A 14,903-nucleotide genomic window follows, 5' to 3' on the forward strand; every position below is an offset into this window, starting at 1 on the left:
TTGTAAAGGGAAGTTCAAAAAAAAGGAAAAGATAGTATTATCAATTTAAGAATCATATTTTCATTATCGTTACATTATGTGGCCTAGAAACCCCATAAAATACGTTAACTGATTGAAAGCTTGACTTGTGAGAAGGCCTTAGTATCACAGTTCATTTTACACCGAATGAGTCTCTCTCTCTCTCTCTCTCTCTCTCTATATATATATATATATATATAAAATGACTTAACACACAACTCTTTTTTCTTTAAGGTGTACGACAAAAATGAAAAGAAGGGATGGGGAAGAAAAATTTTTGATGAGTTTAATTTAAAAAATTGATGAAATAGGATTAAAAGTTTTTAATTAAGTTTTATTACTATTTATTTTGCATTTTTTTTATCAAAATGTTATAATCCAACTTTTTAAATTTTTTAAATTTAAATTCATGAAAAATTTTCTTCCCTTCTCCTCCTCTCTATTTCCCTCATATCAAATATAGGGTAAAGCATAATTGTCTTGAATTCACCTCTAAAATAATAAAATAATAACTAAAATAAAATAAATTTGGCATCATCTCACAAGAAAAAAAAATAAAATACTCCTTCGACACTTAACATAGAAATTAATTTGTAACTTAATACTGATCATATATGTAAGACTTATTTTATATTATTGTCAATTTTTTTAAAATTAACTCTATTGATATTCGCTTAACAATGATTAAGTAGGGAAGAAAATGAGTGAATTAAAAAAAAATAATTATGATGTTTAAAAAAAATATTATATTTACTTATTTAATTTATATTTTTTGTCTATAAAAATTAATTAATTAACGGGCCCGCCCGTCAAGGGTGGTTGGCTACAAAGGAGATCAATTATTGAATGGGAGCAAAACACCTTTGGCCCATGCATAATCATGACTTCACTTTTCCATTTTTCTAAAGATGGCTCAAATTTTTCACATGGATTTCGTCTCGTTCAGAAAAATTTTGATAATATGATTGGTATGACCTGTAAATAAAAATGTTCATTAATCATTAATAAGCCCTCCAAAGTATTCAAAGGATTTATAGCCAGTGAATGCTTGGGATTGCTTTTCTTTTGTTTTTTTTTTATGTAGCATAATTAAAATTATTTAACATTTTGTTTGTGAAAAATGCCACTTATTTAAAGTATGGTTGTGTTGTTACGTTTTGATTAAGAATCTTATTAAAGAGAAGTGAAACAAATAAAAAGAGGAAGTTAACTTGGTTTTTTTGTTTTTATTAAATTGAAATCCTCTGTTTTCAAGTGAAAGCAGTGTGGAAGTCTGATCCTATGGATCTTTCTACTTGTATCATGCAAGATAGCTTATGAAAGTAGTTAATGAAGGAGCAATATCCAAAAGCTGATATATAGCAATTGATGTCTGAAATTAAAACATATATATAGTCCTCTATAATTTAGAGCAGAATTGCAATTGAAAATATGAGAAATAAGAGAGTTCATAGGAAAAGAATTAGATTAGAGTCATGGGCCCAACTCATACACATTAAGAAAAACATTATAAATAACATTTTTTTAGAAGAATACACTAACACTAATGGGAATAATTAAGTATGTTACTCTTTAACAGAGGAAGTGGTTCTATAAAGCGTGAACTGAGTATATACTTTAATTGAAGAAATTTTCTTACTAGAAGAACTTGAGGAAGGTTTTAGAATGATAAAAATGAAGTTAAATTTTTGAGTGGTAATTGAGGGCCCTCTACATTATTGTCAATGGTTTGTCACACGTGGAAAAGAATCCCAAAGAAAGAACAAAGAACTCAGCAGCGCCTAACAATTTCTATCCAATTAATTACCAAATTGACAAATGGTAACATTGTGCCACCGTTAATTTTGCGACGCCTAATTCCTCTTGAAAATAAGTTTAAATACATAATCACTTGGATTCAGATTCAATTTTGTCTTAAAAATTGCGTAGGAATTGTTGGCATCTGGAAATTTTTGACTATCAATGTCGCTCAAAAAATATTAAAAAATAGCAAATCTACTATAACAGTTGAAAAACTAACATTAAGCTAATGTTGATTGTTAATATTTTTAATGATATGGGTAACATTGCTCCTTTTCTAAGGTTCATATTTATTACTCATATTTATTTAAATCATAATACATTTTTATTCATTTATTTTTGTGAATTATTAAATATCTTTAATAATTCCATTACTCTATAAGGTTAAAATGTATTTTTTTATTTAATTATATTATATTCTTTTCTTAAGGGTGATATGCTAAAATTGCACAATTTTTCAACATATTTTCATCCAACCAACCATAAAATTTTTCATCAATTCATTTTTCATTTTGGTACCTACCAAACAGGCTTTTGACCGGAAATTTTCCATTTCCTCCTTTTTCATTCTTGTCCATTCCAACCGACTTTTCCTATAAATGAGACGCTTAAAAAAGTGCTTCAGCATATTTTTTCTTGTCTTGTTAGATTGAATAAGTATTTATTTGGCAAACTCCCATAATCAGTAAACAAAATTTTAAAAAATAAAACTATTCATATGAGCGCGGAGCTCTAACATCTTGTTCCATCTTTTTCATGGCCTTCTTTTGCATGTAGCCGTAAATATGTGTTTATTTTTATCGTTTCTCTTGGCGTTTTAATTTATTTTTAATAACTTAGAATCAATTAATTTTATTCTCTTATGTATTTTAAAATATTATCTTTATATTCTTTAATTTTCCCAATTTGATATATATTTATATATATCCAATCAAATTGTATAAGAATTACCGTCTAAACACGACCTAACAGTAGTAATGTTGGCTCCAGCAATAAAAAAGAAAGCATTATTTTCCGCTCACAAGTCACTTTTTAATCATATCCACCTCTTGCATTTACTCTCCTTTTGATTTGAATAAAAATCATTTTGTCCTGTCAGTGGTGAATAGGACTCACGTTCACCGACTTCCACTGTTTGTTTAGGGTCTATTGGAGCCAATAGCCTCTCTCTGTTCCCCAAATCACCACCGTTCTGCAGTTTGAATTCCTCTCACCAATTTGTGTGTAAAATTAAAAGTATTCAAATATATTTAAAATGTCGAATGAGAATGGAAAAGTCAGTCAATGCCTTTAGTTGGACGAAGGCCCATGTCTCCGGTGATAGCTTTTATTCTTTTTCTTTCTTTTGAGCTGGCATTGCCGTTCTTTGGTTGAAATATTGGTGGCTATTGCATAATTTTTGAATTAATGTGCAATTTTTACAGTCTGTAAATGAGGTAGTACGAAAGAATATCACAAGCAATTTATTATAAGAAGAGAAGTGGTAATTCAAGATAAGTACTATGAGCATATAGCCTCTCTATGTTCACCAATATACCACCACAGTTCCTGCTGCTTCAGTTCCATTTGGGTTGTCGATCATCATCTCTCCCACTTGTTTGAAGTTTCTGTTATTATTCTTCTTCGACGATCTACTTGTTTGTTTGTTGGTTTCTCCCTTGTGCTTCGTCTTTAACACTCTGTTTGCCCTCCTCCTCTGTACTTCGATCCTCTCCTTTCACTTTCTTCTCTACTTCCATCCATCGTCAAGACATTGACATAAAAAAATTGTGTGCTCTTCTTTTCAGTTCTTTTTATTTGTCTTTCTTTAAAAAAAGGGAAAAAAAATTGTGTGTTCTACTTGAATTCCTGTTTTCGCTTTTTTTTCCTCTCCGGTTACTAAGGTTTCTGCTGTTCTTCTGGTTCTGGTTTCCAAAAAAAAAAAAAAAAAAAAATTCAGCACGGTACCTATCCATCAATCGTTGCTGTTTTCATTTATTGTTAAGAAAAGGAAAAAAGAGGGATATCGAATTCCATCAAAAGCATCGTGCAAGCGGAGAGGCGTTGACATCTGAGGATATATAAGAGGTAAGTACTTGTACTCTCCACTTTGAAATTTGGACATGATTATATCCAATTTTCACGTGATTATTTTTATTTTAACTTTTTATGTCATTACAGCGTAGGTTATTTCCTTAATTTTTCTCAACATTTGAATCAACATGTTGTTTTTTTTATTAGAGTCAAAGGAAGAATAAAAAGAAGAGCCCTCTCCGATCAGAGGGCTAGAAATACTTGCACAAGAGGTATGTATACAATTTCATAACAGTGATATTATAAGCTCTCCAACCACATTGTTTTTTTTATGAATATTAAAAAAATTAGTTAAATTAGTTATTTATAATATATTTATTAATTATTTGTGTTGAAATAATTCTTATAATTACCATAGAGATTACTTTGGGACAAAATAGATAAATATAAAAAAAATGAATTGAAATCTTATATTTAGAACTAAATTAAAACTCTTATTAAACCTTATATTAATGATTAGAGACAATAAATTAGTAATAAAATTTAGTGACCAAATTTTATTCTATCGCTAATTTCATGATTAAAATTATTGATAGGATTATTTTGTCGTAAACAATCCGGTCCTAATTTATCACTAATTTCGTCACAAAATATTTACTAACAGAAATTAGTGATATGTAAAAGCTCATTGCTATCTTTAAAAATGACCAATTCCCATTTTGTAACTAATTTATGGAAGTAACATTTACGTCACTATTCCATCTCCAATTGTTATCGCTAAAATACTTGTCATGCAATAAAAATATTCCGTCACCAATTTCATGACTATCTATCCTTCATCCAATGGAATCCCCTCCCTCCGCGTTACACCTTCCTTCCCTCCGTTCCAGCTAATGGTGAAGTTTCTATAATCGTAGATTATAGAAACTTCTCCATTATTTTTTAAAATTGTACATAAGTATCTTTTGAAATTAAAATATACGTTACAAAATTTTTTTTCTATATTTAAAATTCTATTTATATCTATCCAAATGTTAGTTGACTGTTGAATTTGGCTCTTAAAATTTTCTTTTGACAAAAAATACGCCTCTTTAATATAAAAATTATTTAAACATTTATACTGGTAAAAAAACTAATTTTGTATACATAAAAAATAATTTTAATACACATATTTTCAAACTCTCGAATATGGTATGAAATTAATTAAATTTGATTATATTATAAAAGTTTATAATTTTAATTTTTCGTCAGACTTATTGAAACATATTTATTTATTTTTTTAAATGGTTAAAAATATTTCAAACACATATTTGTTCATCATATGGTACAAATGATATAAGTTCAATAAATTACATAAATAATTTAAATCTATAATTGAAAAATTTTAAATAAATTTTTTGTTACAAACATTTATAAATATATTTAGTCATTATATATTTATTTAAAAATTAAAAATCAAATTCAGGAAAATCAAATTATTTGCAATGACATTCTATAGTTGCGGCTTATGATGAACCAAGCAGATTTATGGTTTTTGAGTTCTCCAATTTTTGATTTGTGGTCTTTAACAATAAGCTCTGATATTTGCTAACTTAATAAATTTATTAACTAAGGTAGATGTTTATATTATTAGATATTTCAATTTAAACATACTATAAACTCACAAAAGAAACACATAAATATTATATATATATATATATATATATATATATATATCTTCACCAAGCTACCTTCTCCCGAGTATCTTTCGGGGTTGTCCTTTATGGGTGGGAATAGGTTTTTTAGCCGAGCTCGAGGAAAGAGGAGGTTTGATGATCATCGAGTAAGTAATAGAGTTGATTCTCAAGGCATTGATGTGGAGGATTTGAATGGTTTTTTCAAGTAGGGAATAGATAGTGCCGTGTCTGAAGAGGTTTCTACATAGTCTACTTGATCATCTCTGGTTTTGCTTTCTTCTTCCGTTTACACACTACTGTTGATGGCCTTCCATTTCTCTTCTTGTCTCATAATAAGGTTGGTTCATTCTCCATGCTCCTGGTTAGGAAAGGTGGTTATCGTGGTTCTTGGTGCTTGCTTCTGGTAGGTTCCAAAGGCTTCTTAAAAGGTGCGAGCTCCGCATGTCTCAGTATTGAGCTGCTGGACTTTGATAATCAATGGGCCTTTTCTTCCTTTGTTTTTTTTTTTCTGAGACTACTTATCATGTCAACCAAAAACTTATTAGTCAGGCTTTATTAGTTGGCTTGGTGTTTTTTTATTTCCCAATTGTGAGATGCTAAGTCGCTTAACACCCAATATGCACCCTGGGTCGTATGCTTCACTTGAATTAATTTCCTAATTAAAAGGACAACGAGGTACAAGTTAAGCCACCCTTGCTGTCCTTACACACTGCCATGGGCCCATGGCCAGATATCTCGGGCAAAATGGTCCCTAAATTTCAGTTCTATCAGTGGTGGGATGGAACTCAGTTTGATCATTTCTTATGGAACTAGGTTCCACGACAAAGTGAGATCCACAGTCCCAGACACCTCAAAATATGAATTCCACCTCCCTCCCTCCAATCCCTTACCACCAAACGAGGCATCAAGAAACCCCTAATGTGTAGCTCAATTTTAGTTGAGAGTTAATTCCTCTCAAGATAAGTAACTAACAAGTCACAACCTAGATCACCAATCACCCAAAAGTCATTGAGGCAATTGCACAAACACCTTACAAGCAATCTTATCAAGCAAATGAAAAAGAAGAATTCAATTTCAGCACATAACTATCGAGTGAATCACAAAATGAGTTTAAAAATCTTGAATCACAAATGCCTCAATTGAAACACCTCTTTCTCAGTTACAAGTACAAACTCACACCGGAATTCAGATAACTACAACTAGAGAAGACGAGATCAAGAATAGAGAAAGCAACTCCCCTATGACGAACATAGGTCAAGCATAGTAACACCACTCCGAGGGTTTAATGGTTCAGCCACGCATCACGGATTCTTCAGCTCCAACAAGCTTCTTCAAACATGCCATGGCTGATCCAAGAGAGAAGAATTCGAACTGCAATGATGGTGAGGGAGAAGGACGGTGTGTGAGTTGAGTGGAGAAGGAGAATAATGATCGGTGTAGAATTGGAAGTAGATGGAGAATTGATGGACGAATGATGCGGCTGGATGGAAGAGGTGAAGAACACGCTTGGGAGAATATAAGAGCTAAAAGAAAACGAAGGGGCGTGGCTGAATGACCATATGTTATATCCCGATCTTTTTTCTCTTTCTGGACTGAACATCCCGAGCTGGATTTGGGAGTGAATTAATTAATATTCCCTCTGTTCCTTATTATAAGAGACAAATAACCGAAACACGTTAATAAAAAAAATAGTTAAAATTAGTTAAAAACAATTAATGTGTAAAAAGTATAATATTTTTTCCAAAAATGCCCTCATTAATAAGGAGAGAGAGCATGAGAGAGAACAATTAAATTATTAAAAGAAAGAGAAATGGGAGGGAGAGAGAGTGTGAGTTAGAGATAATAAATACGGGTAAAATAGGAAATCAACACAAAAAAGTATAGACAATTTTTAAGTGTCTCTTATATATAGGAACATGCCATAAGCATCAAATGTCTCTTATAATAAGGAACGGAGGGAGTAGAAGTTAAGAGCGTGTCTGGGATTTGCAATTGAGATAGGTCACCCAAGGATTGAGATTAGAGGTGTGTTTGGATAGAAACCAAACCATAGTTTCAGAAGTGCTTTTATGGATTACGAAGTAAATATGTGGAGGGGGTTACCTTGTTTTACAGAAAAGTGCTTCTGAAACCGAGATTTTGAGAATGTCAAACACCCCCTAGATCTCAACGTAAACCTCCAAACAAGGCCACTTGCTAAATAAGTCTCCTTTTCCTTTTTTCCTTATGGATAAAATACACAAACCACTCTTCTATTTTATTTAAATTACATAATTCTTTTATTATGAAAACATATATGAATCTTCATTGAAATTAAAAGATGTAAGGTCCACACACCCTCTTTATATATTTAAAAATTTATTTCCATTCATTTAATAGTAAGTTTAACTCTTAAACTTCTATTTTGATCAAAATACCCCCTTAATATAAAAATTATTTAAACATTTAAATCTGTTAAAAATAATTTTTATACATCAGAAAAATAATTTTCTTACATATATTATCAAATATATTAATATGTTATAAAATTTCTTAATTTTGACTATGTTATAAAGTTTTATAATTTTAATTTTTCATCACTTATTTATTTAAATTTTTTTTAAATGACCGACAAAAATATATCTCCCGCTAAAAAAATATTTGTTTAAATTTTTTCTTTTTTATGTATCGTCGTTTTATGCTTTAATTAATAAAGTTCTCCTTTATTATATACACACATATATATTTTCTTATATTTATTTTTATATTTTTAATTTTCCTCACCTTTTTGTTTCAAATTTAAATTGACTTCAGATTTTACCCGATTTTTCTCTTTAGTTTCGGTTCTCTCCTTTACCCGACATGTGTGTGTGTGTGTGTGTACTTATATGTGTGTGTGTGTATCTGATTTTCACTTCTTCCCTGTCATATACTTCTTTTTGGCTTGTTAATTGATTGATGATTCAATGATATTTTTGCGTTTCCAGCTTGTGCCTTAACAAATCCCAACATTACACTTTTAATCATATAATTAATTATAATAGCACCGCCTTTATTATTCGCCACGCTAGCTCTTTTCTGCTTCTGCTTTCTGTAACTTCTGTGCTCTTCCTCTGTTTTTGCTTTCATTTCTCTCTTCAATCACGAAAACCCTTTGATGTTTTTGTGTTCTTCCCCAAAAAAAGAAAAAGATTTAGAGTTTTGTCTTCTGTTTCAAAGTTTGTCTATTGAAGGAGCCTGTATTTTTTAAACTTTGTTTTGTGTTAATTTGAATTATTTTCTACTTTAATTTTGGTTGATCATCGTTATCGTTGTTTATAGAAAACCCAAAAAAAGTTTGTGTTTAAATTTTCTTTTCTCCGTAATCGTTGTTCTCGTAGTCCCCTTATCTTAAAAAATAAAAATAAAAACAAAAAAACAAAACAAAAAGAGGCCTTTATATCCAAGGCATCTTTTGAGAGGTGAGTATTTGTACTCCACTATACTTATGAATTATATTTATATCTTTTTTTAATACATATATATGTGCGTGCGTAACACACACATTGTCTCTTAAACTTTCTTTAACTTATTTTTATTTTTCAGATCTTTAGTTGGTCACCTGAAGCCTGCTTTTGAAGTTTTTGGATTCCTGTTAATTTCCAGGTTAGTATGTGTATAGTTTTAATTGTAGTATTATTTATAAAAAATTTTACAGCTACTATCAACTCAGGTGCGGGTTATGTATACTAAATATTTAATCTCCTAAACATCTTCAGTTTTATTTATCAAATCCTGATTGGTTACATGAAACTTACTTACAGATTTGTGATTTTTGTTGTCATTTTAGACCCAAATAGAAAGGAAATTGAGGGGGGAAAAAGGGAAGATTGCCATTACCTGTTTTTTTAATAGCTTATTTACTTTAATTATAAGTTAGGGAAGGCTTTTGTGCTTGAGTATTCAAACAAAGTTTTAAATTAGGTGTATTATCCGTAATACTGCATCTCTCTATAGTTTTACTACACCGGTGATTATCTTCAAGTAAAGCTAATTCAATTTCAGTGCTGCTTACCGTTTGGACCATCAAAATAAATATGGTCCATGTTTAATATATATTATTTTAACTATTTTTTATTTTAATAAATGTATGATTTTAAATTAAATAATCTTTTAATCCTCGTTTTGTTAAAAAATCAATTTATTGTTTGAAAATTTACCTTTAAATATATGAAGTTAACTTGGAAATATTAAATTATTATTATTTTTATATAAATTTACGTGTAAATTTAAGAAGTTAAATTTTGCTTGTAAATGTGCTATGTTTCAATTTTGTAAATTATAAATTTACTATTTTATTAAAAATATTTTTGACCGCGCAGCGGTTGTTGGTGGTTGGTCAGCGCGATTTTTTTTTTTTTTTTAAAAAAAACCATTGTCACCGGAAGTTAAAGCCAAGGGATATGTGCGACATTTTACATCAAGTTTCAAGAAATTTGAAAATATCTTGTATATTATTTGCTGGGTTCAAATCTTTTTTTTCTGCCTAATCGTTGTTCTCATAGACTCATAATTGCTTTTCTTTAAAAAAAAGAAAAAAGAAAAAAAGCTTTTACAAGAAAACAATTCAAGCGGTAACGCACATAGAAATCTTCGAGAGGTAAGAATTTGTATTCCACGATACTTATGAATTATGTTTGCATCTTCTTTTATAAACGTATACAAACATACATACGTATATGCATTGTCTCTTAAACTTTCTTTAACTTATTTTTATTTATTAGATCTAGGTTGGTCACTTGAAGCGTATCGTAAAAAAATAAATAAATAAAGATTTTGTAGGATGAGGAGCCAAGTAGTAAATAAGATTTATTTTGATGTATTTTTTAATTTAAAATATACTTTTAGAATAGTTTAAAATATTCTTTGATAGTATTAACAGTCAGGACTAAAATATAAAATATAAAAGTATATTTTTAGTTATTTAACTTTATATAATGTTTCAATTTAATTCTTTAACTTTCAAAAATATATTTTTGGTCATTTAATCCTAAAACCGTTAATAAAAAAAGATAATATTAATATTTTAAATGTTGATAAAATATTATTAAATGTTAACATATTAAGTTTAAATTTTAAAACAGTCACGATTACTACAAAAACTTATCATTTAAAATTAATAATTTTAGAGTTAAATGATTAAAAATACACTTTAGCCAATATAAAAATAAAAAGAGGCACATGTGTGATTAAGGTGAAAAAAAAAGATAGTTAGGATATTTTACTTAAAGTAAAAAATGTGTTTTACTGACTAATAAATCATCTTCTTAAATTTACAAGCGGACCTAATTATAAGTGCTCTTTAACTTATTAAGTTATAAACTTTGAAGTTGGTTTATAAATTTATAGATCAACTCATGAACTTAAGAAGTTGAACGGCAAATCGATTTGTAAAAGAATCAATAAAAACATCATGTAAATTTACTTATAAATCTATTAGCTTGAGTGTTAAATATTAAAGTATCAATTTTTTTAGACATTTACTTGTAAATTTATAATGTACTGTTTGACTGGTACATTAGTATAAATTAAGTATTTCAATAAAAACATTTTAAGGAAATTTTTGACTAGTCAAAAGTTGTCAGGAGTCAATCAACACCCATCTGTCAAAGGCAAAAGGCACACATGACATTTTGTAAGTGAAATTAATTACAATCGACTCACAAGGAACTCTTGAAAATATTTATTTAACAAATTCGTTGGCACTTACTTGTAAATAAATCCCTTATTTGAGACATATATAATATTTTCTTTAGTCATGAAATCCTAGTTAAGGAGATCAAAATAAAAGAAATAAAAAAATACGTAGTTGAAAAGGAGATCAAAATAAAAGAAATAAAAGACATATATAACATTCCTTTTGATGTAGACTTTCCTGAGAATTTAAAAGCAGACCAATCATACTGTAAAACTCACTACACGCATCACCACGAAAAGAATTATTTTTCTTGTATGCTATCTAGAATATGGTAGGTGTAGTTGAAACATTTATAATAGTAGTGTAGCCAACAGTCCCTAATTGCATCGCATATCCATGCATGTTAGATGGCGGCAATAGGAGAGGGCGTGGCCACCCATGTCGCGGAATCATTGGTAGATAAACCAATGAAGGAACTCAAATACTTGTGTTGTTACAAGACCTATGTCGATGACTTTGAAGAGGAGAAGACGAGTTTGAGTGCAAAAAGAAACACAGTGCTTAAGAATATTAAAGAAGCCAACCACAGAAATGAGAATCAGGTTGAAGATGAGGTTGAACTGTGGTTAGGCAGAGCCAAAGATCTCATAGAAGAAGACACAAAAGGAAAGAAGAAATGGTTTGGTTTGGCCACTAATTGCTTTTGGCAGTACAAGCGAGGCAAGGAGCTTGAAGGGAAGACGCAAAAGATTAAACGACTGATGGAACAGAGTAACTTCGCTCGTGTTGCTCGTTCAACTGGGCTTCCAGGCATCGGGTTCTATTCTTCTCCAAATTTTATCACTTTTGAGGATAGAAAGTTGATCTCTCAGAAGCTGAAGGAGGCATTGAATGATGACAACAACTTTATGATTGGATTGTACGGGCTAGGCGGAACAGGGAAGACCACAATGGCAATAGAAGTAGGTAAAGATGTTGCAGAATCAAAGTTGTTTGATAAGGTCATCTTCAGTGTTGTCTCAAAGGATGTAAGCTTGAAAAAGATTCAGGGCAACATTGCAAAACAGTTAGATTTGCCTCTAACTGAAGGAATGGATGAATCTGAGCAAGCACAAGAATTGTGGAAAAGAATAGCAGAAGGTGGAGAAAAGGTACTTATAATACTAGATGACATGTGGGAAAAGCTTACACCGCGAGATATTGGGATTCCTCTGGGCCGCCATGGCAAGGGTCATTGTGCTGTTTTGCTAACCACACGTGATTGGAGAGTTTGTAGAGGTATGGGATGCCATGAGACTATTGAACTTAAGGTCTTAAATGACGAGGATGCAGTTAATCTTTTCCTATCTTATGCTGACGAGAGCATAGATGGTGCTTCCAATGGACTCAAGGATGCGGCTTTAGGTATTGTGAAGGAGTGTGGAAGTTTACCAGTTGCAATTGTAGCAGTGGCAAGTGCACTAAAGTCTAGGCCTTTACAGGAATGGCAGGATAGTTTGAAAAGATTGCAGAATCATGAGGGAATTCACGATGTTCCAGAAGATTTAAAACAGGCTTATAACTCTTTGAGATTAAGCTATGATAATCTCAGGAATGAAAAGGCTCAAAAACTCTTCCTCTTGTGCTCTCTCTTCCCAGAAGATTATGAAATACCTATAGAACTTTTAACCAGGATAGCTATAGGTGTTGGCCTTTGTGGGGAAGCTAACATATACTCTATTGCAAGAAGTCATTTTACTCCAATTAAAAATGAGCTCTTAGATTCCTGTTTGTTATTGAAGGTTGAGAATGAATGTGTCAAAATGCATGACTTGGTTCGGGAGGTAGCTCTATGGATTGGAAACAAACAGATTCAAGCGGGCATCAATTCTAACTCAACTTTAATAGAAAACATCCAATATTCATCTTGGAACATAGTTGACTTTCGGAATCATTTTGATGGCAAAAAGCTTGAGGTTCTTTTACTTTGGATAAATGATGCAAATTCTCCTAGGGTCAAAGTTCCCGATGCTCCCTTTGAAGGGATGGAGAACCTTAAAATTTTGGCTTTAATGAGTTCATCAGATTTGGAAATTTCAGCTGCTTCCTTATTTCAATCACCTTTGTCATTGACAAGTGTTCGAACTTTGGCCATAAAGAATTTTAAGTCATTAGGAGATATATCTATTTTGGCAAATCTAAAAGACCTTGAGAGCCTTGAATTGAACAATTGTTCGATTATTGAATTGCCAAAAGAAATTAAAGAACTTCAAAAATTGAGATTGTTGGAGATGGTGAACTGTTCTTTTACTGGAAGAAATAATCCTTTTGAAGTGATTGGAAGTTGCTTTCAGTTACAGGAGCTGTATTATGCTTCAAATCATGTGGATGATGATGACAGGCAAATTACAACACTTCCTAGATTGCAAAGGTATCACATAAGGGGTCCGGTTTATTTTAGTGATTATAAAGTGGATTTTTTAATACCTAGATATTTTGATTCACGGGACTTAAGAGTAGACTTCACCAACGAAATATTTAAACTCCTAGTGGCAAGAGCAGAAGTTTTGATTTTAGGAGGAGATTACCACAACAGAGGATGGACAAATATTGTTCCGGACATCTTATCTGTGGAGGATGACAACATGAAAGATCAATTAACTAGGTTCTCTTTGCATTCAATGAATGAGATAAAGTGCCTAATCCATACCGAGAATCTTCGACCTGGTGTGGCTATCTTCTCCAAGTTGGTTGAACTGATGCTTTCTTCTGTGGATGTGAGAGAACTATGCCATGGGCCTTATCCTGTTGACTTTTTGAAGCAATTGAAGGAGTTGCATTTATCTACATGTGAAAAATTGGAAGGCACGTTATTTGATGGCAAGTTAGAGCTGTGTAATCTTAAGTCCATATATTATATAATGTTCAATGACATGCCTTTTTCATGCATCCACAACACAGAGTCTAAAGCAGTTGGAAAAACTGGAAATTAGAAGATGTTTGAAGTTGAAATACATAGTAGCAGAGACTATGGATGATCAGGATCCTAATCAAAAGAGTCATGACTCAATGTTGCCAAAATTGAAGGATCTGACGATCAACGACTGTGCTGAATTAGAATTTATATTGCCAATATGTTTTTGTGAAGACCTTCCACTACTAGAAAGTATGCAGATTGACGATTGTGAGAAACTAAAATACGTATTTGGGCAATATCCGGACCACAAAGATTTGCACCAAATGGGGAAAGGAGCCATCCTCCAGTTGCTGGAAGTATTGACAATTTATGAGGCACCGAATTTCATCAACATATATGCAGAATGTTATTTCCCACAGCCTTGTTCTGATGAAGTTCAAAAGTCATCTCCAAGTGCAAAAGTAGACAGCAATAGCAGTCTATCAAGGGGTCATCTATGTTGTTTTTGGGCAAAACCAAAAGCCTCAACTATACGTCACACTTATGCTCCCATGGACACTCAATCAAACCATAATCAGGTAATATCTGTTACTCTATTTTGTTTTAAATCTTTATTTGTAATAATGTATGAATCACCCAAATATGCTTTGCTGAACTTCTTGTATATATGATGAGAATATCAATTTGTCTTAAAGTAACAAAATTAATTTTGCATTTCTCTTTTTTTCCATCTAATTGAGACACTAGGCACGGTTGGCAAAAACCAAAAAATTCGCTCAATTATATGCTGCAAATTACTTGCACGTTTTTTTTTTTGCACATTATATTTACACTGCTTTGGGTC

General features: G+C 31.2%; 1 protein-coding gene across 1 annotated transcript; it reads left to right on the forward strand.

Annotated features, from left to right (window-relative positions):
* The first annotated feature begins 11,570 nt into the window (after positions 1 to 11,570).
* LOC114744239 (probable disease resistance protein At1g61300) lies at positions 11,571 to 14,135 on the forward strand. The gene has a single exon (XM_028932426.1). It carries the CDS (start codon positions 11,571 to 11,573, stop codon positions 14,133 to 14,135), a length of 2,565 nt encoding a protein of 854 aa, XP_028788259.1.
* The last annotated feature ends 768 nt before the right edge of the window (positions 14,136 to 14,903 follow it).

Source organism: Neltuma alba, unplaced genomic scaffold (assembly GCF_004799145.2).
Source record: "Neltuma alba isolate B1F8T4 unplaced genomic scaffold, ASM479914v2 tig00004295_pilon, whole genome shotgun sequence".
Classification (NCBI taxonomy): Eukaryota; Viridiplantae; Streptophyta; class Magnoliopsida; order Fabales; family Fabaceae; genus Neltuma; species Neltuma alba.